Here is a 26,692-nt window from a genome sequence, read left to right as displayed (position 1 = left end):
CATAAACAGCGTGCCAACAGTGGGAAAAGGACGTGTTAACTTGTTCTAAGTAGCAAATGAAAGTGCAAACGCCGTGTTTTTTATTCCCTGTGAGAGTCGAATGAAAGTAAATTAGTATACACACAAAAATAATGTAGAGTTATACAACATCAAATTTGTAGCAATTTATTATATATCGTCATATGTATTTTTAATTCTTAAAAGTAGTCGTAGAATTATAGTTTTTAATGTTTTTTTTTTTTTTTTAATCATACGCAAATTGTAGGTACTTACTGCACTCTGTTGGTCAACACATGGAACGCTACAGTGCCAGGTACAGACGAGTGCAATTCTCTTTTTTTCATCCACAGTAAAAATAAAAAAGCGTTATTCGTATGTTTTTAGGTTTTCAATTAAGAATATTTAGTTTGTTAGTCGTGCTATTTCTAATATTATTCAGCACAGTTAATATTCGTAATGATGTAAACAAAGTATTAAAACAACTTAGTATCATTCGGTGTAGTTGTAGACAATTGTTAACACAAGCCACAATGTAAAAACGACCGTTAATGCTTTGAATTTCATGACATCTTAAAGTGTTTGGGACCATTTGAATGTGAAGATGTTTCCACACTTTGCATTCAATTTTTAAAAACATATATTATGTGTGTGTGTTGTTGTTGTTGTTGTTTTTTTTTTTTACTATTGTGAAACAACTTTAAAATTTTATTACTACCCATCACCACAATGCACTGCAGTTCCAAAACGTTAACCCAAACCACAACGATAAACATTTTGATCACTATAATCGCCTTTATATGGGATTTCACTATTTCATGTGGCAGTGCGATGCAGTTCAGATGCAAACAGGTAACACAAACCACAATAAACACAGCATGAACCCATTCGAATATCAATAATGTTATTGCACGTAATACGTTATTATTTTTGCTATTTCACTATTTTTTATAATGAATAATCATCATAATCGACATATTAAAAAAACCAAAAACTACAATACAGCATTATTAGTTTTAATTTAAAAGTAAAGCTGCAGTTATTCCTCCTTTGCGCAGGGCGACACTATTTCACCGGATGTAAAGACCACATGAGCTCACACAAAATAAAGACGAAGAAGCGAATATACTAGGCGAGAACTTACCAGAAGAGAGCTGAGATTTTTTCCTCCTCTTCCACACCATCCCGTCTCTAAGGAGGTGAGGTGTTGTTGTTGTTGTTTTAATGACAACACTTGCTGGGCGGTGGGAATCCTAAACACACGTTCAACCAAAAGAAAGAGCGACATACACGACGGGGGAAAAAGGAGCTACCATAGCAGCTAGCGACTGGTTGCGGAAAGTAAGTGCTGGCGTCACCTACAAATAAAGATTGCACAGTGCGATAAACAATTTGGCGACTGGGGGTCGTTCAACTGAACCAATGATGCATTGCAAAGCGAAATCTAGCGCGCCCAAACGGGCAATAGCTAAACAAGAGGCTTTTTTTTCTGATTTTAGTTTTTTCAATCAGGATTTAGTCAATAAATGCTATTGAACGTTTCTGCTTCCGAACAGGGCTTGCCGCAGTGAAAATCGAGACACCTGATATTACGTATGGACATCAATAAACGTGTTTAGTTTTGTCATTATTTAGATGTTGATTATCACTCGCAATCAAAGTAGAAAAGTCAAGTAGTGCCCGTGTTTACGCTTTCATGTTATGCTGGTGACACGCTTTTATTTTGAAGTGTAGGAGCGGTCTCTTCCCTCTAGCGTTGCGGATTTAAGCTAATGCATTTATCTTGTAAATTCAGCTAGTGCGGTGAGTTTTTTTTATTTTTGTGTTTTTAACAACTTATAGTTACTATAATACGGTATACTGTTTTACAGTTTGCTGTTAATTGTTGATATTTTCCCTCCCTAATCGTTATGGCTATGATTTATGAGCATCGTTGACGCAACTGAAGTGCCCGGATGTTCGACTTTTTTCTCGACTTAAATATTTATATTAGAGCATGGGCCTCAAGTTGATAACCTCTTTTGTCTCTTCGCCTTCTGTATCTCCTTGAGAGTGTTTTCTCTGGCTTCATCCCACATTTAAAAAAAAAACATGCATATCTTTGGTTAAAGGGACGATGTGTAATATTTGAAATCAGCGTATTTTTATATATAATCGTAGGTCTAGTAATTGCTATTCATATTACACGGGGAGCGCCGCTCATGTTTTTTTTTTTTTTTGTCGCTACATAAAGCGAAGAAGGGAAACAGTTTTGGATGTCACTTTGTGTCTTGTGTGCAGCCAAACAAGTTTCTGGTTCGAATGCCAATCGCAAATAAAAACAGACAAAATAGGAAATAGACACTTTGCATGCCAATCGTAAATAAATACTTGACTGGTAAGAGTTGTCTCGGCATTTAGAAAAGTGTGGAAGTGTTAGATTTTTGCTATGGAGTCCGTACTGTGCAGCGCTTGTGTCAGACATCATCGCCTTGCGCCCCCACCCAGGGGGGCCCAACCCCATTTGAGAACGACAAGGTTAAGTGAAGGCTTTACATCTTACATTGGTACAATTGTAAGTGTGAATGGCCCTTGTCTGTGCCCTGCAACTGGCCGGCAAGCATTCAAGGTGACCCGTTGTTTGTTGTGTATCCTCTCAGCGTCCTGATGGTGTGTTTCTCAAGTTGAAGAAGCCTGCCCGTCACAGTGTGTTTCATCCGCCTGAGCCGATATGTCCATCGCCAACACGCCCACCAGCAACGATGCCTGCCTGAGCATTGTGCACAGCCTCATGTGCCACCGGCAGGGCGGCGAGAGCGAGAGCTTCGCCAAGCGGGCCATCGAGAGTCTGGTAAAGAAGCTCAAGGAGAAGAAGGACGAGTTGGACTCGCTCATCACTGCCATCACCACTAATGGTGCCCACCCAAGCAAGTGTGTCACCATCCCAAGGACGCTGGATGGACGTCTGCAGGTGGGAATAATTGAAACACTACAATAAAGTAGCCAAAATGCACAACATTTTACCCTGCAAACATACAGCAGATTTCAATCAAATCAGATTTTGATCAAAATTTAGAATTCATACTAGGTGTATTTCTGATAGTCAGGTATTTCTTTCTATCTATCTTACAGTATTAATTTATGTGTACATGTTTCCCTATTGTACATCCATTACATATACTTAAAACCATTTTCCCCTATTCCAATTGAAAGTCGTGTTTTTAAAATAAACAGTTAAATTGGATGGTAAGGAAATTTGCGTTTGAAATCAAAATAAGAATACACTGAGAATGTACTAATACTTATTTTTTTCTTATACTTTTTTCCATTCTTTTTTTTGATCATTTAAATGTAATCATAGATTAATTTTTATTAAGGTTGTCACAAATACTTGTCATTTATAATAAGCCTGACTAAAAAAATGTATTATTGCTGAAACGTATTTAGAATTTATATAACTTTTGCCAAATTATCATTTATAAATAGGGAATGACTTAAATCCAAAATTTAATTTCACAAACCCATATTTTTCTATAAATTTTTAAATTAGTTTAGGATCAAAAATTGTTTTTAGATTGTATTAGAGTGGGATTTCAAGACATTTGATGTTTTCACCATTTTATGACATCACTGTGTATTTTCTCATGAAAATTTGTAGGTATGTGTGGAACATGTGAATAAGCATGTCAATTCAAATGATATCTAACAAGCCCGTGTGGTTTTTGTCTGTTCATCCAGGTGGCCGGACGCAAGGGTTTTCCTCATGTGGTCTATGCCAAGCTGTGGCGCTGGCCCGACCTGCACAAGAATGAACTGAAGCATGTCAAATACTGCCAGTATGCCTTTGATCTCAAGGCTGACAGCGTGTGCGTCAATCCCTATCATTACGAGCGTGTGGTCTCTCCCGGCATAGGTGGTACAGTGTTCATAATTTTTTATAATGTCTCTTAATCAGTGCTCTTCTCATCATTTTTTTTTGTCTACCCACCAGACATATCAGGACTCAACCTAACAGGCTCTAGGCCCGGCTCGGCGCTTATGGTCAAAGATGAGCATGATTTTGACGGCCCCCAAAGCCTGCCCGCCATGGACGAGGGCCGCTCCATGCAGACCATCCAGCACCCTCCGTCAGGGGGCCGCCCGGGACCCGCCGACTTATTCGCCCCCGCTAACATGCTTCCACCCGCCGAGGCATCCACTTCGGCCTCCACGTCGTCATTCCCCACTGTCGCCACAGGATCAGCTAGTAAGACTCTCCTCTTTTCTGATCCATCTCATTTTCTTGTTTAAGTTTTATAACAGCATTTTTGTACCCATTCGTACATTATTAGGCTAGGTACACACTGCACTCTGAAGTGACCCAATTGCATTTTTTTTGTTGCCCCTATCTGACCTGTATCTGATCTTTTTATGGCAGCGTGAACAACACAGATCCATTTTTTTTTTCTTGCTTTCAAATGCGGCCCAGGCCACTTGGGTAAGTGGTACTAAATCCGATACGTATCCAATCCTTTGACATGCAACTTCAGTCTGATCGGTCAGTTTACGTTCATCCGACTCGCACGTAACAAACAATCGACATACGTCACAATTTTGCGTTCAAAATGGCAGAAGCGCTTTCGAAAATACAAAACAAATATGATTGAAAATATTCTGAAAGCGGGAGAACAAAGTATATATTGTGTGTGTGTGTGTGTGTGTGTGTGTCATTTCTCTCTAGCTCCAAATTCTGCACCTTGCCACATTAAATGTAACTGACAGATATTATTGCTCCGGTATGACTCGGCCATCTATTGTGGTACTTACGTAAACACAAAAATTATGTGCGGCCGCTGTGTGTGACTTCATGATATCCTCTGCGCATGTGGGGCAGTTTTCGGCCATTTGACGTTCACACACAGGTCACATACAGGTTGGATTCATTTGGAAATGTCAACGACCTCACGGAAAAATCAAATTTCACAAAAAATTCAGAATTGAGCATTGACCCCTACAGTGTGAACCTAGCCTAAGCACCTCAACATCATATACATTATCAGTGCTCTCGCTTGCCTGCATGCCCGACACAATTCTTGCCGGGACGCATACTTCCAAATGAACTTGCATTCAATGGACGCAACTTTTTTTTTTTTTTTTTTCCGGGGTGTGCTAAAAAATTGTTCCACATAGGACAATTGCTCCCAACTGTCTGGGAGGTTTTCGAGCAGGCGACATTGCGAAAAAGCTACGATAATAGAAAAATAATAGCAGTTTTTCGACATCAAAATATCCATTCATCCATTTACTCTTATTCAGCAAAACTTGACCACTTACAAGCATTTCTGACAACCTTGCCCACCGTGTTTGTTTTACCTGAGATCTCACTCTCGTGAGATTTTGTCTGCAGGATTCGTTATGGGGAAAAAAATCCTCCTAAAAGTACTGTCTTTAGGCTCAAATGTAATAATTATGAAAACCGATCATACTCCTTAGCAACTTAAAAAAAACTGTCTTGTTCAGTAAGAAAGGCTGCATAACGAACAAGGACTCAATTGTGATCTTAACTTAATGTCCGCTGGGGTTTTTGTTTCCTGCTCCGATTTGAGGTGGCAACACCGTCTGGTCAAGGAACAGCAGCTTCACCTCCAACACGCCACATCACAGCAACGGTCACCTGCAGCACCACCCTCCCATGCCTCAGCCGGCACACTACTGTGAGTCAGGCAACCAAAGGAAAAGTTGACAACGATGGTGGTGGCCCTTGAACGCTTTGCTCTCGCCCTTAGGGTCCGTCCATGATGAATTTGCCTTTCAGCCACCCATATCCAACCATCCTGGTGAGAGCACACAACAAATGCCGACTATGACTGTGACGTGATTCCGGAATGCCAAAGAATGCCTCTCGGTATGATGTGGCACCTCAGTGTTTTAGTTAATCACTCACTTGGTGGGTTTTCAGCTCCGGACTACTGGTGCTCTATTGCCTACTTCGAGATGGACTTGCAGGTGGGCGAGACCTTTAAGGTACCGTCGTCATGCCCGGTCGTGACCGTGGACGGCTACGTGGACCCGTCGGGCGGGGACCGCTTCTGTCTGGGCCAGCTCAGCAACGTTCATCGCACGGAGGCCATCGAGAGAGCCAGGTCGCGCCCGCTAGCCGTCCCGCAAACTTTATCTATTGTACAAGCCGCGTTTGAAGTAACATCCATAATACAGCGTGAATTTGATTTCTGAGTTTCATTCATTCTGTGAAAAAATGCAAATCAAACTCAATCGCTAACTGCTATACATGGATGGGAAATTAGATCGGTAGTTTGGTCACGGAACAAATTAAGCTCAGATGCCAAGGTACCTGCAAGTGAAAATGGAAGATAAGACACTCAGCATCTGTTTGAATTGTTCATCAGGCTTCACATCGGCAAAGGCGTGCAGCTGGAATGCAAAGGTGAGGGCGACGTGTGGGTACGCTGCCTCAGCGACCACGCCGTCTTCGTGCAGAGCTACTACTTGGATCGCGAGGCCGGGCGAGCACCCGGAGATGCTGTCCACAAGATCTACCCTAGCGCTTACATAAAAGTGAGTGCTCACAAATGTTAAACCAACGCGCTTAATTCAGCCATCCATGCATTCATTTTCTAGAGCCGCTCATCCTCACAATGCTCAAAGGCTTGCTGGCGCCTATCCCAGATGGCTTCGGGCAGTAGGCGGGGGACACCCTCAACTGGTTGCCAGCTAATTGCAGGGCACACGGAGACGAACAACCATTCATGCACCCAATCGCCCCTAAGGACAATTTAGTTTGTCCACTACACCTGCCGTGCATGTTTTTGGAGGGTGGGAGGAAGCCGGGGAGAATTCTGCCCGCGGAGAATTCCACACAGGAAGGCCGGAGCCAGCTTGATTCGAACTGGGGTCCCTTTAACTGTGAAGCGCATGTGCTATTCACTGCTCCACGAACCACCCCACTTAATTCAATCAAATTATTTTATTTATATATATATTTTATTTATATAGCCCTAAAATAATTCATATGTACTGTACGTCTAATACTAACTATGTCAAACGCATTATTACAATCAACTACAATACGCTACTAGGACGATGACAACAATGAACTTGCATTATGGGATTGCATTACATAAATCAGGGCTGGGGAAATGTGACAGCATGAAATATTACTGTGATGGACTAATTGAATTCTGAGCGCTTGGTTGCAATTGGTTTTGCCACATTGGCAACGGAAATTACGTGATTAGCAATTAGTCAAAGTCACACTCTGAGCAAGGGGTGCGAGAAGCCACTTCAGGATTGTGGAATTTGAACACGGTTTGTGCAGGTATCAGCTAATCTAAATATTTGTTTTAATATTGACACCGTTTGGTTTGGGATATATCATTAAAAAAAGGTTGGAAACCACTGGCTTAGTTAATTTGACGAATGGTCTAGTCCCTACAACCAACAAGGTGTATACCCGTTATTGTCTAATGTTCGTTATATGTTTCGTGTCTCAGGTGTTCGACCTGCGTCAGTGTCACAGGCAGATGCAGCAACAGGCGGCGACCGCTCAGGCAGCGGCCGCGGCGCAGGCTGCCGCTGTGGCGGGGAACATCCCTGGACCTGGCTCGGTGGGAGGTATCGCACCTGCCATTAGTAAGTTGAACCTAAAAGAGACCTGTCGTTTGTGTTCCTCAAATCAGTTCAATTGAGGAAGGACAAAGTGCCTCTGAAAAACATTTTTTTGAACTTACAAAAGATTATTGGTGTCTAATGTCTGCCTTTTTAAGGTTCCCCAAAACTGACCAAACTCTACATTATAAAATAATTCAATAATAAAGGTTGGATTCTCCTATTTGAAATTGTTATTTTAAGACATCGGCCTAAAATATGCAAACACACTCTTAAGTCCCAGACTAGCTTTTTAATGATGCGCTTTATTAATAATTATTTGTTGTACAGTAGCTCTTCAAGCAGACATTTACTCCTCACATGACGGGTGAACTTACCAAACCTCATGTTTGTCCCCCTGAATATTCTATCAGCTATTTGCGGTGCACACGTGACAGAGAGAGAGAGAGTGGCAATAAGACGGAAACGTGGGAATGTGTGTTTAGCAATTGAGAGTCAAAAGAATCATCTTTAGTGTGCATGAAGTACAGTCACCTCTGCTGTGCGAGCCGAGGGCTTCTGGGGTGTTACGTAACGACAACTGCGTTCAATGTTGGTTTGTTGGGAATGAATCTGTCCTGTCTCTTTCTTTGCAAATATCCCATGTAGTAGTGTGAAGACCCGTAATCGCTATTAAGACAAAGTGGCCACTATATGTGCAAGTTTTTTACCTATATTTAGACCAGGGGTGCTCATTGATTGACAGTCAACTGGCGGAACGCCTATCTGTTGTTGGTCGCCTGCGTTTAATTGAAAAAATCTCGACCAAAAGAAGGGATGTTACCGTATTTCTCTGAGTACAAGTCGAGCTCACTCAGAGGCAATAAGATGGTACTTCACGAAAGTGCGTTTTTACGGTTCTGTGCAAACGCTCTAAAACGAATGCATGCTATATTGAATTAGAGGTGTGTGTGTGTATGTATGTATGTATGTGTGTGCGTGTGTGTGTGTGTGTTTGTATGTATGTATGTATATGAATATATATGTATATATGTGTATATATGTATATATATATATATGTATATATGTATGTATGTATATATATATATATATATATATGTATATGTATATATATATATGTATATATATATGTATGTATATGTATGTGTATATATATATGTATGTATATGTATGTGTATATATATATATATATATATATATGTATGTATGTGTATATATATATATATATATATATATATATATATATATACATATCACGATATATGTAAGTCCATATATATCACGATTATCATGTGGTAGACCGTTGTCATGACCGTGCCTCCGCAGGAAACTTAAAATGAAAAGCAGACCAAGGCCGTTCGTGTCATACATCACTTGCTATCTTGCACTTTATTTTGAAGCGTTCGCTGGCTTTTCCGATAACGCAATGACTTGGGATACCGACGACGGCTCTTCACAAAAATTCAGGAGGCGGGCCGCTCGAAAAGTAGATCTTGTTACCCCCGATTGAAACCTCACGGCTTTTAATCAAGCGCATTTTGAAATCAATTTTTCTCTTGGTTGCTTCATTTACCTTAAAATGACAGCGGTGGAGTTATCCCACCGGAGCGCTTCAATGGCTGCGCGTGTTTGTCGGCAGGTCTGTCAGCGGCAGCTGGCATTGGCGTGGACGACCTGCGCCGCCTGTGCATCCTGCGCATGAGTTTCGTCAAGGGCTGGGGGCCCGACTACCCTCGGCAGAGCATCAAGGAGACGCCGTGCTGGATCGAGATCCACCTGCATCGCGCCCTGCAGCTGCTGGACGAGGTGCTGCACACCATGCCCATTGCGGACCCCCAGCCGCTCGACTGAACTCCTCGCTTACAGAGGGACCTTTTTTTTTTTTTTTTTTGGCTTGTTGGTGTTGTCGTTCTCGTCAGGTGGGTTTTGACGGTGCTGTAGTGTTAACCCCGAATAACACATTTCATCTGAAAAGACAAACTGTGGATACATCAGACTGCTGGAGAAGACCAGAGCGCTGTGTTGTCCACATGACAAAACATTTTGTTTTTTTTTGTTTGGTTGTTTTTTTTAATTATAATACTTAAATGAGACTTTAGTTGTTTTACAATTGTGATTTTACAAGCCACATCATTGGGTACACATGCTTAAAAAAAAATCTAATATCAATTTACAATATTTTCAGAAATATTAAGAAGCCACATTGCACATGAATAAAAACATGTCTGAATGGATTTTTTACAGTAAAGGAGGATTTTTGTTACATTAACAATAAAGTTTGGACCCCCCCCCCCCAAAAGATGTATTGCAATATTGGAGGTTTTAAAAATAGTCATATTTTTTCAACTGTGAGAATGTAATTTCATGACAGTGAGACTATCACAAGAAATTGGAATTTTAGCCTAATCAGATGCAAGATGCAACTTGAGATTGTGAATTTTCTCACGGGGAAAGGTGGAAGCAGTTGAAATAAGACTTAACACTGAATAGTGGGAGGAAAGTTGTGAAATTATTCAATCAAAATTTTGTCTATGAAGACAAAGACATTGAGAGAGGGAGAAAATGATCTGGAAAATAATTGTAATTTTATCGCTTGGCAAAATTAAATATTAAATCCTAAGTGAGAAATGTTTGAGGAAATAAAGTGTTATTTTTTAATTCCAGGGGAATTAAGAGAATAAGGTTGTACAAAGCTCTATTAGAACAATGTACTTTTTCAACTTAATAAAGGTGTGAAGTTATTGCAAATAAAAATTCTTTTACAACTGTGGACTGATATACTAACATAATGTTACAACATATTTGCTCTTTTAAAAGAAAAGGGGGCTAATGCTAAGAATATTAAATTTTGATTGTACAGTATAAGTAAATGTGAAAAAATGTACTGTGACAAGGTTCTAAATTTAGTAAGGGGAAATAAGACAAAATAAATAGGGTGATATGACAGTAGAGGGAAAATGTTACGAGGGAAAAAGAGTTTTGAGAAAAGATGAAATGCATTTTTTAATTTGGAATTTATGTAAAAAGGGGGATTATAGCGAGTTTAAAGGTTTCAATTTTTATCTGGACAAGGGGGTGAATTTCAGGGTGTTATGAAAATCTCGGCATGTTTCAAGTCCTCCTTTCTTCTCAACAATGGTAGTTAGATGAAACTGGCACAATTTCAAAGCTAAATTCTTCAATATTTTGGGAAAGACCAAAGGCCCCAATAATGGAAAGTGTTGAAACCATCGGCAACGCAACGCTAGAACGCGTTTGGCGTGAATTAGCCGATCGGCTTGAGATTAAATGCTTTCAAAATTTGTCTGGCGTGTTTTTGCCCAAGACGTTTGGAACTCCCTCTACGACACGAACAGAGAAACTTGAATATGTTGAGAATACTGTAGGTTTTCATCAGAAAAGGAGTCTAATTTACAATAGTCATGATTTACAGGAGAAAAATTAATTCATGAAACTTAATGGCTGACTACAATAATTGTACTTATTCTGAGTTTTGGGTGTGACTTTGAAGATGACTTTGTGTACCTAATGTTGTGGCCAGTTATATATTCTGATTAAGTATTACTTGGCGAAATAACAGCTGTAAATTGATATGTCCCTGCCGTTTTGATACATTTTCTGTTACCTTTTTTTTTGTAACTTTTTATGATTTTTTTTTTTTTCCCAGCACTTTACTTTCTTACGTAGTTGTGCATTTGTATTGGAACACTAGACCTCATTTCATGTTCCCACCTTTTCACCAACATAACACACAATGCCAATTTTGTGGTTACAGTCTGATGTATTATTTTTCAATTAGGTGTATGTAAATAGAAATATATATATATAATCTTTGTAGTGCATGCTGATGTCAATTGATCACACATTTAGACTCAATTTTACATGAATAAATGAAGTCATCAGTGATTCAAATAAGACTCGATGTGGCTTAAATGAAACAGTCTTTATTAAGTAACTTTAATATCAGAAAAATAAAACTCTCAAAATTCTCTTTACAGCAAATATATATATGTATATATAATAATAACATCAGTGCTTTGGCCGCAATAACTTAAAAGGCCTGTTAATAAAATATAGTCTTGCTTTTTTAATACTCCAGACTCCACCTCATTTTGAATTGAGATTTTTATATATTTATGCCTAAAGACTTGCCCCCCTACATATACATAAAGTAGTAAAATTAGCACAAAAATGGCTACTGAAAAACATACACTTTCTTGAATACGCATTAGCAGGCAGCTCATAACTTCAGCTGTTAAATTCTACTTTTATGACTTTTTCTTTAATGCAGACATGCTCGTGCGCGCACATTCTATATTTCCAGTGGCGGCTTTCCGACAAATCCAACAGCTATTAAGCGGATAAAGCGTTACAAATGTATGTTTGTTTATCGCCCGCGCAAAAAAATAAAATAAAAATAAAAAATTAAAATCTTATTGTAAACATCGAAATATAGATACTTTGTTGAGATATAGAATATGAAATGTAACAAAATAAAAAATAACTATATCTCAATCCTTAACAATAATATAATACAGTAAGATGAGGGTTAACCGTGTATATTGCATTCACCCTCGCTGAGAAGAACAAAAACAAAAAACAAAAAACAAGGACGGATAAAGTTAGGAGGGGAAATAACCTGGAAGGTTTTCTAGTGTGGACAAATTTTGAAGGAAAAAACTGACTTGGAAACGTCAATTTGACTAGGGGGAAAGAAAAACAGGAAAAAAAAAAAAAAAACAGATCTTAGTGTATCGTCTACATTCCAGGCGCTCCCCTTCACACAACAGTCCTTTATGTCTCAAAAAAAAAAAAAAAAAAAACCCCTCTGAGATGATTTTATTGTGGGGGCGTGAGGAATGGATGAACAAAGTCCACCCCCCAAATAAGTACCGTCAAATCCCCCCTTTTACTCCCTCGTCCTATATTTATCCAACCCGGGCAGCCTTTTGCATAGGCCCGATGGCAGGGCAAGGAAATGAAAGTTGTATGTTCATTTAAAAACGAAAATGTGAACACTAGATAACATTCGAGTTGATACTAGATATACCGTTTTCATGAAAGGAATGTTTGTATTAAGTATGCTAAAAAAAAAAAAAAGATGAAGCTAAAAAAAAGTTAAGACTTTGAACGATGTTTACATTACATCAGTCTTAAACAAAAAAAGGCCACACTTTTTTTTAAATTCGTTTTTAAAGCGAACAGATTTTTTTTTTGTGACGTCCAGCTGCTCTATGCAGGAAATTCCATTTCTAATCGCTGCCCGATGTGGCAGAATACCGAAAATACAGCTACAAATAAGGTGAAATTTAACCTGAATGGAATAACACTGATCGGAATGTCCTTTTTTCATAACTTCATAACTCAATTTCATCCATTCTGGGCGCTCCTTTCATGCTAAATGTCGCCATCCACTTTCAGCTTGGGTTACAACTGAGAAATAGGCATGTCTTTCTAAATGCCAATATCGCTTCTTACTTTTGGGGTGGGGAAAAAGGCCATGTGTATCATGCTTTTTTTGAGTCCAAGTTAGCTTTAATCTCTGCCCACCGCTCGAATGCAAAACTGATCATTTAAGTTTTTCCTCATCAAGTTCCAATGTCTTCATGGCATGCTTGATGGCGATCTGAGCAGGTGCAGAGTCCACGACGGTTAAAAACTAGCTCCTAGTAGGGACAATGAGCTAACGAGAATGCGCCCGATGCCACATCTGCAGACGCGATGGGAAATCTGAACCAGAATCCAGTCTGATAACTAATTACTGGCCAGAACAGCAAATGTGTTCTGCTAATTCACTGATATTATGAAGATTTTGGGGGGCAACATCCTACATAGAGCAGCCTTAATTTCAGGCACAAGTTTTATCCGTAAACAATTTTGATCCTGGCGCTGTGACTCTTGTGAATTGGGGAGGGGGGGTAGCACCGCTAAGGTAATGAGTCGACCCCCTGTGGAGTGTAAAGAAAGAGGGGCGTGTTGTCATGCCACTTTAGTATGTAATACGTGAATGTATAATACGAATGGTTACGACCATACGGGCCGGTGGTCCTACTATTTGTAAACATGCTCACGTGAGTCCCTTCCGGAGGGTGGCGGTCATGAGAGACGGCTGCAAATGGCAAAAAAAAAAAAAAAGGTGGCCAAAACGTTTGAAACGTTTTCTGGTTGCTACATTTGAAGATTTGGCCGTCCGCCGGTCACATGTTGCGCAGTCGGAGGGCCTGGGTAACGGGTGACAGGCACACGGGGCAGGCGGCGTCGTGACACTGGCAGATTTGAGCGGCGCACTTGGCGCAGAAGAGGTTGTGGCCGCAGGGGACCAGCGCGGCAACGGCCCGGCCATCCAAGCAGCGGATGCACACATCTGGAGCCGGGCGGTGCCCCGGCCCCGCCCCATAAGCAAGGGAGGGCTCGGGTGGCGATGAGGATGAGCTGTCGCCAGAGGAGGAGGAGAAAGCCGAGCAATAGGAGGGGGGGCGGTGCCCGCAGCCAAAGGGAACGCGGTGCACAAGTAACGCCTGGGGGTGCTCCAAGGTGTCGGCCCCGGGAAAAGTGGGAGAGAGGCGCGGCGTCCCAGGCTGGCTCGTCTGAGAACGTCAATGACAATAACACGCGGTTAAGACAAAAAAAAACAAAAAAACTCCTTCTACCGTGCCTGTGTCCAGCCTCAGCTGGGGTTGCAACAAGGCTCGTGGATTGAAGCCATTGGCTACGGTTTTCAAACTTCAAGCTTAACTCATGGTTTTAAAGAGTCAGAATTTAAAATCAAGGCTCCGCCACATTTTTCAAGTGTCAATCATGGCTTCAGGGATGTTTTTTTTAGGACTTAATTGTTAATTAAACTGTTGTGGGCCAGGCTGTCCCAAATACCCAACAAACAGTAAGAGTTGACTGTAAACAAAGTTTTTAGATTCAGACTGCTCCATCTTCTGATTAGGTTGCTGGGCAGTGATTGTTTTTTTGTTCATTAGTTTTGTTTTGTTTTTTTTGTTTTTTAAGAAACTCTGATTGCTCAAAATCCCTCACAGTGTTAGCCCATTTTTACTTATTTTTCTGACAGGGTTGCAGTCGGGGATCTGTGTCCCTCCCTCACTACACAAAAGCAAGCACATAATCATTCAAACGCCACCAACCTGAGCGGGCCGCGTGTCAAAGGCCTGAAGACTTTGGTGGTCCACAAAGGGACTCCAAATGTGAGGCGGCGCGCCATTCGTGGAGACGCTTAAGGGTTCGAACCCCGATGTGGAGGTCCCACCTGCCACAAAGGGCTCATCGGAGGACACCTGGGGAAGGCCGTCCCCAAACCAGAAGTTGGCGGCCACTGGGTTATCGTTGTTGCTGCTGCTGCTGTTGTTGTTGTTGTTGTTGGAATTGGCGTTGAATGAGCAGGTGGGGCTAAAATCGGCCATGCGGTTGGCACTGCCTCCTCCCCCATAGAAGGAGTCGTTGGAGCTGGAGCCGCTGCCCAGGGAGCTGGAGCTGTCGTTGCGATAGGTGGAAGACATGCGGACGTTGCTGCCCGCGTTGGGACGTTGCGCGCCGCCGCTCGGGTTCGTCGGGAGGAGGCCGCCCGCCCTCAGCCACCCGGCCTCCCCGTTGTCGAAGCTGACGTCTGTGCCGTTGAACTGGAAGTCATTGTTGTCGGCGCCGGGCGCCTCCACTCCGCCGCCGCAGGTGCCCGTACGCAGGGCGATATGCGCCTCGATCTCTTCGCGAGCACGGTCCACGTTCTCCGGCATGCCCGTCACTTCGAACACCGGCTCCTTGTCGCGACTCGGCGTCACGATGTAGGTGTGCGTCTGCTGCTGGATGCGCTTGATGGTTGCCCCTGGGATACAAAACATCGCTCTTTTTACAAGGCACATACAGTACAAAAGATTGAGTAGCACTACTGTTGAGTTGTAAGTATACACAACACACAAACCAAGAACCCGGGATGTCGTGGCTGTAACCCACAACTCCCACCCAGCGACTAACCGGCCAACCAGACTCCAGCTTCTAATATCAGCCGGTTGGCCGCAACTCTTAAAGGCACACATCCGACACGCCAGTTTCACAGTATGTGCGGTAATTAAACAAAGCTGTAGAAGGCCATTGGAGTGATATGGAGAAGCCTCGGCTGTTTAATTTCTGTATTGTTTACTTCTGCGTTGTCACTACACCATGACAACCTTTTTGTGCCAGCAATTTAGGCCTGTCTAATGTTCACGTGAATATGCATCACATGAAAATACCATTCACACTGATATCGATTTGAAATGGTACTTGAACCTGCAGTCAATCCAGCCTTAAAGAGGAGCATGAGCTCTAAAAACAATCCATAAAATACATTCAATAGCTATTTTTACAGCTTGCTCTGATTTTGTATTCTTAATAAAGGGTGAGCACAGACTGGATCATGAAGTTCTTCTTGAAAGCATGTTGCAACAACAGTGACTACTCTTTCTATTGCATTAACTGTACTTCTGTCTCGGTATCAGTTGCAACTCCCAATGTATGTAAACACATCAACATTCAGACCACAAAAAAAAAAAAAAAAAACTACACCGACATTTTATGTACAGCACCCGTTGCCTGTGTTTGGCGCAAAATCTAGCATAAATTATCTGCAGCCCTTAAGTGTACCCGAAAGCAGTCAATTTACTTTTCAGGAGCAGTTTAAAAGATGTAAATCAAAACTTCACACTTTGATGCTGACATCCTGAAACAGTTACTGTGGTTACAGATCAGTTTTGGACACACCAGTCTCACTCAAATGTGTCGTCAGTGGGTCTGACGTCACTTGTCTCATTGAAATAAAAATGTACTGGGAGAGAGCTGTCTAAAATCTCTGTTTAAATATGAGCATAAAAGAAAAGATCATTATCAAATTTGGTCATTCATAAATAAGTGCAAATGTGTTGTTTGCTCTTCTGTGTCCAAAATTGTTTAAAAAAAAATCCTTTTTATCCAGATATGAAACACATGAAACACAGGATATGCCGAGTACTTTCAAATCAACTGTCTGGCGATATTTTGGTTTTCCTTTTAAAGAAAGTAATGGTAAAAATATTGGCGTATTAGTAAAAGACAGTTTGGCAACACTGCAAAAAGAATAAAAAATTAAGCCAACCATCGCACCGCACCCAAGCTGCATGCATTTTGTTAAACTAGCTCAGTGGGGGCTGTAAAATGAGCCTGTAAATAAAAGTGCCTCTCCAGTTTATGTTTACATTTGCGTGCTAGCGTGGTAATTTGACTTGGTAAGTCCTCTCAATAAAAAGAATACCCTGAAAACTAGAAAATGTATATTGTGCATTATTTTGTAGTTTGGATTTTGGCAAAATCTCATCTCACTCTTGTGGAATCAATCCCATGCAAATTCCCGTCTTCTGGGATTTGTGTCTGGTGCCATCCCTGTGAGTTTGCACTTATGAGGTCACGGTTGCTTGACGATCAATAAGTGCAGGGAAACGCTTAGTATCGACTTGTGAAGTCCCGGCACACAGCTGACAGAAAAATTCACAAATCACATAAGCCTTCTGACACCATGGCACGAGGTGAATGCCCCCATGCAAACAATAACTAACTGCTGGAATCAAATATGGAAGTTCTGGTGATTTCACAGGTAATGGCTCATGGGGTATTATCCTTTGTATGGGCTAGAGACAAACGTAAATACCAGTCTCCGTTGTAAGTGCTTTGCTGCTATCTTGTGGTTACTTCAGAGAATTAACTTTGCTGCCATCTTGTGGCATCCATAGACAATTTCAAATTACTTTCTTTTTTCATGCACCAAAAACACCCATAAATAACAAGTTGTAGATAGAGTTGTAGATATATATACTGTTCTTAAAAGATTTTTGTGACTCGAGTTTAAAAAAAAAAAAAAGGGGGGGGGGGGGGGGGGGGGGGGGGGGGGATAACGCACCTTTTGGACCCACAACCAGTCCCACGACGCGGTATGGCACCCGCACCTGCAGGAAAATAATGCAACTTGTTGATTGATTTTCCATTAATTCCATTAGGAAAAGTTGTATGTGGCAAACCATGTGCCGTTTTTGTAATATTTTTATGATGGTGCATTGTAATATTTTGTTCAATGTAAAGTATTTTTCCTGCCTCAATAAAGGCCGGCAATCACTGCTGTTGCAAAAAGTCCAATATGATTAAGCACTATCCGCAATACCTGAATGGTGGTCTGTCCGGGCAGAGGGGGGATCCCCGGCCCCGACGCGACAGACAGAGAGCCCGCTTTGTTCCGAGAGGCCCGGATGAGGGAGAAGTGCTCAGCGGCTGACAGGATCTCCCGCTTGGCCATGCACACGTCCTCCTTGCGTCCAGTCACAACAAAAACTGGCTGCTCACCCCGCACCGGCGTCTTGATGTACGTGTTGGTTTTGGCCCGGAGCGCCTTAATCTTACAACCTGAGTGGAAACAAAAGGAAAAAGGGCTCAGTTGTTGGTAAGTGAAATCATTGAGTTATTTGCTCGAGTCCATAATATAAGAGTATCATCAACTTTTTTGTTTTATTGCACGAAACATTCTGCAAAGATTTCATTAGACTTTACACAAATATAGTCATTTGGGCTTGATCAGCAAGTATATTGCATTTCATAAAGAATTGGTGCTTGTAATGTAAATGTACTCTAATTCGTTGATCGATCAATGACATAATTGGTGGGCCCTGCAACATAAGACATAACAGCACCTGAGTTTGCACTCCAGGGACTTTCTATAGCGTTATTCTTTGTCCTTGTGCAGTTTATCAAATCCTGTGATCTTTACCTAAAAGGCATTTCACATCAAAAGGGAAAGCGTTGAAAGTAGACAAAAGGAAGCTGAAATTCCACCCACATGGCAACAACATGTCAAAGTCCAACACGACCACTATCACACTACCAGGAGTGTGCCATTTCTTGGCTAAAATACTGCCAGAATGATACATCAGAAAACGACCCCAAAATGATCAAAATACTGCACATGGGTTTGTGCATATTGAGTCTCAGCATATAGTCAATGTATTTCAATTTGGCTCTTATACCTATCCCCCAGAACAGTCAATAAGTAATTTATTTACCTCGCTTGATGATTGATCTCAAAATCCTGAATGTGTAAATGAATGTGTTTTAAAATCTAACTTTTACATACAATATGTTTGAATTGAAAAATTTAAGGATTTTTGCTATTTTGCTATACTTAATCACAGTTGGACAACTAGACTACCGCGATTAAGTCATTGTGGTGTTACTTCTTCTTGGGCGATGAAGTCACTTTCCATCATTTTAATAAATCATGATGCAAGCAAGTTAGTGATCTCAACCACTAATGCCATTTCTAGTAGATTAAATATTCCTTTCAAGCAGTGGTTGAGTCCAGCCATTTCCTGTTGTTGTGTTAACAGTGTGCACAGCGCACCCTCCCCCATCATCAGAAGCTTCAACGCAGTCCTTTAATCATGTGCTAAAATCCGCCACAAAGTTAACCCAAAAGACGTGGAACGAGGTTGTATGTAGACAGAATACGTGCGTTTTATGTTGAACTGAACGTGGCAAATCATAGTTGTGCCCACGAAGCACGACAATGAAAAACTACAAATGGGGCTGATGTAGCAAAGCAACTTGCGCTCTTAGAAGACAAAAGAAAGCACACGATGCATAGATGAAAACAAGCAGAAAAGACACACGAGTTGGGCAAGGGACACATAACTCGAGTGGGAGTGTTTGTTGGCTCACGAAAAACATTCGTACAAAGTTTTTTAAATTTTAATTCGAGGTTATTTCGAGTAGGGCGGCGCTGGCTTGACCCACTTTGGACCAAGCTAACGAGGCTAGCCGCACTCGAGCGAACCCCAACGTCAAAAAGGGGAGAAAACAAAAAGTGTCCGTTTCGAAAAGTATGTTCAAGGTGCATTTGATTGTTGGGAACTCTTTTATGGTGACGAGAAACAACTTTAATTCAAATAAAGGCATTGCAAATCGGTGCTGTAACGTACGAGTTGCAACAATAAGTTAACGAGCTACAATAAAAGTTAGCTCGCTTGATAGCACAATCGCGGCCCAATTTCCAACGTGACACGGTTCTTTTTGTGCAAGTGACCCGTTCCTCGCTGGTAACGTCTTCGAGAAAGACTCACCCTGTCTGCCCACAATCTCTGCAACGTGCTCGGAACTCGGCACGGCCACGCATTCGGTAGTGTTGACACTTTTCCGGCGAGCCAGGAGCGCCGCCTCGGCCTCGAAGCAGCCACCACCTCCACCGCCCGGCTCTCCGCAGTACATGCCGACGTCGTCCCCCCGCTCGTCTCCATTGTACAACAACACGGTCTCCACTTGCTCAAGGGCGGACGGCATCGCGGATCCACCAGGCCCCGAAGAATGGATGAATTGACGGGCCTGCGATAGCAACGGGCTACCCGACGCGGTTGCAACTTGTGGCTCTTCGTCCTCGGGCGTGACGTTGCCTTCGTCTCCTGAAGGTGGTCGATGCTGCAGCGGTTTCAAGTCGAGAACCGTACCGAGGAGGTTAAAGTGGGACGCAGGGATGAGCTGCTGCTGCTGGTGGTGGTACAAGGCTGGACTTTCATCCGATTGCTCGGCTGCCGTGTGACTTTGGGTGCCGAGGTGCTCGTCGAGGCCCATACCGGCGAAAGCGTGCACTAGCGGCGGCGGCGGGACCTCAGATTCTCCCTCGTCGGCCTCCAGCAAAGATGTGCTGCTTGGCATGCTTGAACGATAGATTCAAGATGTTAAATCCGGGGAAAAGGGGTACAAAGAAACAAATAAAAAATACAAATCACGAGCGACCAGCGCCAAGTGGTTGAAATGTGTGTACTGTGTGGCTTTTGTTTTGTCTCGCCAGCATCCTCGCTTGCGCGTTTATCTCGCTCGGTTTTGCTCTCGCGAGAGTTGGCTTCTGGGTCAAACGGTGCGTCAGGTCACACTTGCATTGAGTTGTTGTAACCGTGCACTATTTTCATTTAACAGACGTACTCACACACTTAACATAGGCATAAAAATAGTGTGAAGACTACAAAAGAGAATGATTACTGATTGAATTCCTGGCCTGAAGTACAAGTAGAAAATACAAACTAGACAAGTACCAAAGTAAAAATTAATACTTACTGTTATTTTCACTGTGTTTTTTAGTTTAGTTTAGTTTTTATGGTTTGGGAAAAATGTCTGCACACAAAATTGTTCTCCCCTTTTAGTAATTTAAATAAACTTATGGTCGTACTCAAATAAAAAACGAATCACTTCGCATCCCCCTCCAAGGTTGAAACGTGGCAAAAAAAATCTGTTAACCAAACAAATACACCTCATTTAACGTGTTATTTCACATTATACAGACATTTTTAGCACAAAGACTGATGGGTTTTTTGGTTGGCACAGCTTCACAAGACACAACACATTTGTTACAAATAATTCCTGTAGTCATGTTGCATATGTTCCTGTTTTCTCTCCCAGGCACACAAGATTCAAATGATTAGCCAATCAGTTCTGCGGGATCTTGAAAATTAAAAAAAAAGAACAACCTTGAAAACCATGGAAAGCATGCAGGATGCCGACCCCCATGGACTGGAGTTTGTCATCTGTGGACTAAGTACGGAACAACTGCTGTACATCATCTGCATTGGAAAATGCTCGGATTCTTTTGGGTGGCGATGAGGTTGAACAGAAAGTCGAAAGTGCAGGATACAGGAATAGATTGAAGAGCATCATTCGCTGTGGTGACAAATGAATGGGGTTAAATCAAAAGGTGAACAAGATAGATATTTTGCTGGCCAATTACTGTACTGTATGTTGTTTAGGACATACACGAGCAATATTTACTGTCTTACTCAATGTCTTAGCTTCTTTTTGCAATGCAATACTGAATACGGGATGGGCTATATGCTGAGGTTACCCCCGCAATAAATAAATACATACATACATACATACATACATACATACATACATACATACATACATACATACATACATCTGGAGAAAAAAAGCAAAACACAAATGTTTATGGTCATATAAGTAATGTTACTACGTTTGCGAATAATGATTTGTCGCTGGTGATCATACAGGCCACGTTGAGCGGTCGCGTCAAATTACGTCATATCATACACCACCGCCCTATTTTTTTCTGACCAATGAAAAAGAGGCATGGGTGGATCTTTACCAAGTGAGAGCCAATTGGCACGTTCGTGTAGTAATAACGTTGCCTAGAATTAGTCGCATCCGGGTGAGACACTTTTAGGTGAGTGGTAACCCCCCGACAAAAAAGTGTTGTTAAATAACTAAAACATTGAATCTCGCGTGGCTCGAGTTATAAATGCATGCAAACGTTGTCGTTTAATGTTCGTTGTACTTGGGCCCATGTCCGTTGACGATTCCAGCGCACGAAAACCCGACAGCTTGTCTGTTAGCATTTAGCTAACTCGCTGCTAATGATTAGGGGTTTTCCTTTTTGCTACTTTTTATTGCCCCACTTCCTTTCCGTCATTTAAGACTCGTCTAAATTCTTCCCCACAGGACCCTCACCCTCCTTTTCACCCAATTTGTGTTCTAGGCCTTTAAACGACAATGTACGGCTCGTTGCGAGTGATGTTGCAGGCGCTGTGGGCCCAGTTCCTCCTGTGCGGCTGGGCGTTGGGCTCCGAGCTCACGTTCGAGCTACCCGATAACGCCAAACAGTGCTTCTACGAGGACATCACCACCGGAACCAAGTGTACACTGGAATTCCAGGTTCGTTTGAAACGCGGATGCCTTCACAAACAGCGTGTTATGGTTTTCAACGGAGTTGCATTCTTGGGGCGGCGACCCAATGAAAGATTCTCTTGGCTTGCGTTGTCTAAAATACGCAAAAGCAACGTATTAATGTCGCGTTTTTGGAATATACGTTAACCCACTTTTCACAAGATCGTCAAGCAGAGGACCTGGGCAGTGTGACATAACTTTCAGTCGACGCCAGATGTCAGTACAAGGCAAAATTGCCGCCATCTGAGATGGATGAAAACGTGACAGCTTTTCTTATTTACTTCCTCCAGTATGCCACAATTGCAACATTAATTCGAATACTGTTTAAAATGGTGGGAGCACAGAACACAATGCAACGAAACCTTTTACAGTAATTGCCCACTGAATGTAACTGAAGATGATGTGCAAAACTGCATTTTATGTGTCACTGAGTCAAACATTGAATCAAATGTGTTGCAAAGTAAAGAATACAGAGGGTCCTATGTTCAGTTCCCTCCTTTTACCGTTGACGTAATTGATTCATTCGGAGGCATGTCTCAGCTTGCAGTCATCCCATCGACAGCCTATGTAAACAGCAGCCGGATTTATATGAAGAATTTTTTGTCATTCCGATTGAAGGTCTCAGTGTTTCAGCTATTTTGATACCACTTGTTGTATTCTGAGCGTCCCTTTACATGTGCTACTATATAAATTGTAATAGCCATTTTATAACTAATTGGTGTCAACAATCCCATTGCAAGATGGAGTTCATTTTTCTGTTTAGCACACGAGTCATGCTTGTTTTAAGAATTTTCTTAAATGAACAGCTTGATTAAAACAAGTTTTAAGGAGTGTAAAACAAGTTCTCTCGTCACAGATGAGCTCTGGTCAGATGCTGCTATTTTCAAATGTGTAAACAATGTTGTCATCACACAGACTTGTTTGAAGTTTGGCTTGACAAAGGAATATATGACCCCTGTGTTTCCATATAAATCCATTATAATTTGTTTAGCTTTTTTTTAATTTTAAATTCTGATTGAATCGTTTGTAATGGAACAATTTTGTTCCGTTTGGTCAGTCAAATTGGATAACAAGACTGCAATGTAAACCTAGCTAGTGTACTGAAGTCATAATTATTGGCATGTGGCGAAAAGACTACTTGGTCAATGAGGACTACCTTTCCGGTTGTTGTTAAATCATGCGACTTGCTTGTGATTTGTCATGATGGACCACTCTTTTTTTTTTTTCTTTTTTTTTTTAATTAGTAATGGAAAAAATAATAGCCAATGCAAAAAAAAGCATAAAGTTGCAATATTTTTTATGTGTGTGTGTGTGTGTGTTTTTAGACAGTCAATCCATGCTTATTTTCACGCCCATAATCGAAACTCTTATATTATTCCAAATATTCTCCCAGGTGGTGACTGGTGGCCATTACGACGTGGACTGTCGCCTGGAGGATCCAGAGGGCACGACTCTCTACAAGGAGACAAAGAAGCAGTACGACAGCTTTACCTTCACCGCTGCCAAGGATGGCACATACAAGTTCTGCTTTAGCAACGAATTCTCGACATTCACGCACAAAACTGTCTACTTCGACTTCCAAGTCGGGGATGACCCACCCCTGTTCCCTAACGAGAACAGAGCCACTGCCCTCACACATGTAAGTTCATGATCCATCCATTTTCCATAGCTCTTCTCTTTTTTTTGGGGGGGGTGTACAATGATCTGAAATGTATCCCAGACAACTTTGGGTGAGAGGTACGGTGCTCCCTGGGCTGGTCGACATCCAGTCGAAAGACTCATCTAATTCTGGCAAATGACTATTCGATTTTTACATCCACATCTATAGAACATCTTAGAGTCTTGAATTAATCTTAGCATGCATGTTGCTCAATTTGGAAAAAAATGACAAACAAGGGGAGAGTACATGGAAATTCTATGCATGCATTTCAGTTGCAGTACATGGAAAGCCCGTGCATGCATTTCAATGGGAGAACATGGAAATTCCAGATGTGCCTATCATCTAAATTACATTTACTATCTTTTTTTCTTTTACTTTTTACTTAAGTTCAATATACTTTGTGCCAAGCAAAATTACAAGTGATTCGTGTTTTTATCAACTTAAAGGCCATCAAATATTTTTTAAACATTCAGATAAGCTTAGTTTTGAACATCCTTCTTTTTGCACATGTGCATGTTCTATTTATTTCTAGGCTCAAAATATTTTTGCTCTTTGCAGTGCGTGTTTGCTTAACAATGAAAAGCAGCTTTCTAATTTTCCCAGGTGTTCCCTTAAGGTGTTCCACCACATGTAAAATTAAGTATTTGTAATATCTGATTCCGACCTGAACTATCTTAACTGCATCTTTCAGTTGGAGTCTGCCTGCGTGTCCATCCATGAGGCTCTTAAGTCCGTCATCGACTATCAGACACACTTTCGCCTGCGCGAGGCGCAGGGACGCAGCCGCGCCGAGGATCTGAACACCCGTGTGGCCTTTTGGTCCATCGGTGAGGCCCTGGTCCTGCTGGTGGTCAGTATCAGCCAGGTGGTCCTACTCCGGAGCTTCTTCTCCGACAAGAAGACCACCACCACCCGTGTGGGATCGTAACCCTGCCTCTTGCTCTTTTTTGTTTGTTTGTCCTTACTTGGCTTATTTTCATAGAGCGGCTTCGAGCAGCAGAGAGATTTGGATCATATCACACTTTTTAACTGCTGTTTTCAGACACTGTATGCAAATATGTCATATATAGATATTTGATTGGGGGACGTACAAAGATGATTGTGCTTTTTAAAATCTACTGCTGAACACAGGTGGCAGAAGCAAGCCCCTTCAGTATTTAATTTTTTTTTTGGGTGTTTTCCTCTTTTAATGTTGTCTTTGTTTCTGATTTGTCAAACCTTTTCAGTCAAATTGCCTGGGAATAAAAAAAAAAAAAAAAAAGAACCCCCGTTCAGGTCATGCCAGCAGCTCTAACACGCGCAGACATTTTCATCCCAAAGGCTTAAAAAGTGATCACCTGTGAATCTTAGTATGACAAAAGAAAAAAATCACGGTTTCAATTTGCTCTACAAGTAATTGTTAAAATGTAATTTTCACCATTTCTGTGACAATTTATATTCATTCATATTACAGTTCAGTTATGGTGTGTCTTTGCTGGTCACAATTATAAACTGCTTGTAATGATTGTAGCCACATTTTCAGTAGAAAACCGTAGAATAAAACGATAACCCAACCAACCTGATTTATAATGCATTTCAAATTTTTTCCCCAACATTTATGCATGTACAAAGATTTTTTTAGAGCCAAAGTTTCTTTTTTGTTTAATCCAGTCTAGTCAAATTCAGGCAATCATTTGTGACCTACAGCTCACGATGTTTTGTTTGAAATCTAGAATAAAACATATGTTAGTCCTCCCATATTATGACATGGGCCTCCAAAACTAATCTTTCCATATGAGATAGTAACCTACCTGTTAAAAGTCAGTTTAAGCACTGCTTGTGTGTGCAGATTTTTTTTCTTTAACAAATATCCCTTCCATGCGCACTGAGGTGTGTTAAGTTATTGGAATGACTGAATAAACTCTGTTGGACTATGCTTACTGTGAATGTGGTTTCTTATGTTAAATATATATTTTTCATTGAGGCTATGTGGCCTAATTTGTGCTTGAGCAGGGACGTGCTGTTGTCCATTGCTACTGAAAGAGTATGGTCATAATTATCAGTATGAAAAACACTCTTTAAGGCCACAAATACAAAACAATGAAATTAAAAAGAAAAGAAAATATCCTGTTAACTACGCTTGCTTGATTGAGTGATATATATACAGTACTGTGCAAAATTCTCCACCTCCCAGTGGAACTGGGAGGGTACACAAGTTGGTGACAAGTTTCATTAATTCTGTCATTTTCTATTGTTTTTCAGTCCCCATGTGGAAGAATGCCTAATAAATGTTTTGTTTCTAACCCCAACATGTCTGCATTCCTTCAAACGTATTGTCATCTTGGTGCCAAGGGAAGATGTTGATCAGACATCATTTTTTCATCTTTCCTTCTTAACCTCCTTCCCTCATATGTACTGTACATCCTGTACATAAAACCCCAATTCCAATGAAGTAGGGACAGAGTAAAATGTTAATGAACTAAGAAACAACCAAAAAAATGATGTACAATTCTTCAGCCAATACAGTATTCAACTGGATACAACACAAAACAAGATTTTAATGTATGAACTCATAAACCTTAATTATTGTTTGTTTTCAAATATTTTTTTTTTATTTCAGAGGCATGTTCACCACTGTATTACATCAACTTTCCTTCTGACAACATTTAATAAGCATTTGGGAACTGAAAACACCAATTGTTGAAGCTTTGTAGGTGGAATTCTTTCCTATTCCTGTTTGGCATT

General features: G+C 41.2%; 3 protein-coding genes across 5 annotated transcripts; 2 read left to right on the top strand and 1 right to left on the bottom strand.

The window, feature by feature from the left end:
- Positions 1–1,118: 1,118 nt before the first annotated feature.
- On the top strand, positions 1,119–11,498 carry LOC148429710 (SMAD family member 4-like). Of its 2 annotated transcripts, XM_088409189.1 has the most exons (10): positions 1,119–1,338; positions 2,637–2,947; positions 3,715–3,889; positions 3,968–4,222; positions 5,562–5,669; positions 5,742–5,792; positions 5,915–6,098; positions 6,363–6,531; positions 7,467–7,605; positions 9,221–11,498. In XM_088409189.1, the coding sequence occupies exons 2-10, from the start codon at positions 2,708–2,710 to the stop codon at positions 9,430–9,432; spliced, it is 1,533 nt and encodes a 510-aa protein (XP_088265315.1). In that variant the 5' UTR covers positions 1,119–1,338; positions 2,637–2,707; the 3' UTR covers positions 9,433–11,498. The 2 variants fall into 2 exon arrangements, with proteins under 2 accessions (XP_088265315.1, XP_088265322.1); XM_088409196.1 differs by lacking the exons at positions 7,467–7,605; positions 9,221–11,498 and adding an exon at positions 6,595–7,457.
- A 7-nt stretch (positions 11,499–11,505) lies between these two features.
- LOC148429709 (RNA-binding protein MEX3B-like) lies at positions 11,506–20,384 on the bottom strand. The gene is made up of 5 exons (XM_088409177.1): positions 19,698–20,384; positions 17,750–17,988; positions 17,492–17,537; positions 14,715–15,409; positions 11,506–14,168 (listed from the first exon to the last, which is right to left on the bottom strand). Exons 1-5 carry the CDS (start codon positions 20,284–20,286, stop codon positions 13,779–13,781), a joined length of 1,959 nt encoding a protein of 652 aa, XP_088265303.1. The 5' UTR covers positions 20,287–20,384; the 3' UTR covers positions 11,506–13,778.
- Positions 20,385–21,745: 1,361 nt separating this feature from the next.
- On the top strand, positions 21,746–26,256 carry tmed7 (transmembrane p24 trafficking protein 7). Of its 2 annotated transcripts, none has more exons than XM_088430467.1 (4): positions 21,746–21,808; positions 22,121–22,296; positions 23,702–23,947; positions 24,660–26,256. In XM_088430467.1, the coding sequence occupies exons 2-4, from the start codon at positions 22,135–22,137 to the stop codon at positions 24,894–24,896; spliced, it is 645 nt and encodes a 214-aa protein (XP_088286593.1). In that variant the 5' UTR covers positions 21,746–21,808; positions 22,121–22,134; the 3' UTR covers positions 24,897–26,256. The 2 variants fall into 2 exon arrangements, with proteins under 2 accessions (XP_088286593.1, XP_088286585.1); XM_088430459.1 differs by having other exon boundaries at positions 21,766–21,808; positions 22,084–22,296.
- The last annotated feature ends 436 nt before the right edge of the window (positions 26,257–26,692 follow it).

This window comes from Hippichthys cyanospilos, chromosome 1, assembly GCF_059441005.1.
Source record: "Hippichthys cyanospilos isolate Australia breed blue-spotted pipefish chromosome 1, RoL_Hcya_1.0, whole genome shotgun sequence".
Classification (NCBI taxonomy): Eukaryota; Metazoa; Chordata; class Actinopteri; order Syngnathiformes; family Syngnathidae; genus Hippichthys; species Hippichthys cyanospilos.
The sequence above is the reverse complement of the archived record's forward strand: the minus strand, read 5'-3'. Positions and strand labels throughout refer to the sequence as shown.

Bases quoted from the DNA above. Each gene is read 5' to 3' on its own strand.
- tmed7 (XM_088430467.1), top strand. From the start codon at position 22,135: ATGTACGGCTCGTTGCGAGTGATGTTGCAGGCGCTGTGGGCCCAGTTC. The intron at 22,297-23,701 runs GTTCGTTTGAAA...ATATTCTCCCAG, and splicing joins AGTGTACACTGGAATTCCAG to GTGGTGACTGGTGGCCATTA. The intron at 23,948-24,659 runs GTAAGTTCATGA...TGCATCTTTCAG, and splicing joins GAGCCACTGCCCTCACACAT to TTGGAGTCTGCCTGCGTGTC.
- LOC148429709 (XM_088409177.1), bottom strand. From the start codon at position 20,286: ATGCCAAGCAGCACATCTTTGCTGGAGGCCGACGAGGGAGAATCTGAG. The intron at 17,538-17,749 runs GTATTGCGGATA...ATTTTCCTGCAG, and splicing joins CCGGACAGACCACCATTCAG to GTGCGGGTGCCATACCGCGT. The intron at 14,169-14,714 runs GTTGGTGGCGTT...TGACGTTCTCAG, and splicing joins TTGACACGCGGCCCGCTCAG to ACGAGCCAGCCTGGGACGCC.
- LOC148429710 (XM_088409189.1), top strand. From the start codon at position 2,708: ATGTCCATCGCCAACACGCCCACCAGCAACGATGCCTGCCTGAGCATT. The intron at 3,890-3,967 runs GTGGTACAGTGT...TCTACCCACCAG, and splicing joins TGTGGTCTCTCCCGGCATAG to ACATATCAGGACTCAACCTA. The intron at 5,670-5,741 runs GTGAGTCAGGCA...TCTCGCCCTTAG, and splicing joins GCCTCAGCCGGCACACTACT to GGTCCGTCCATGATGAATTT.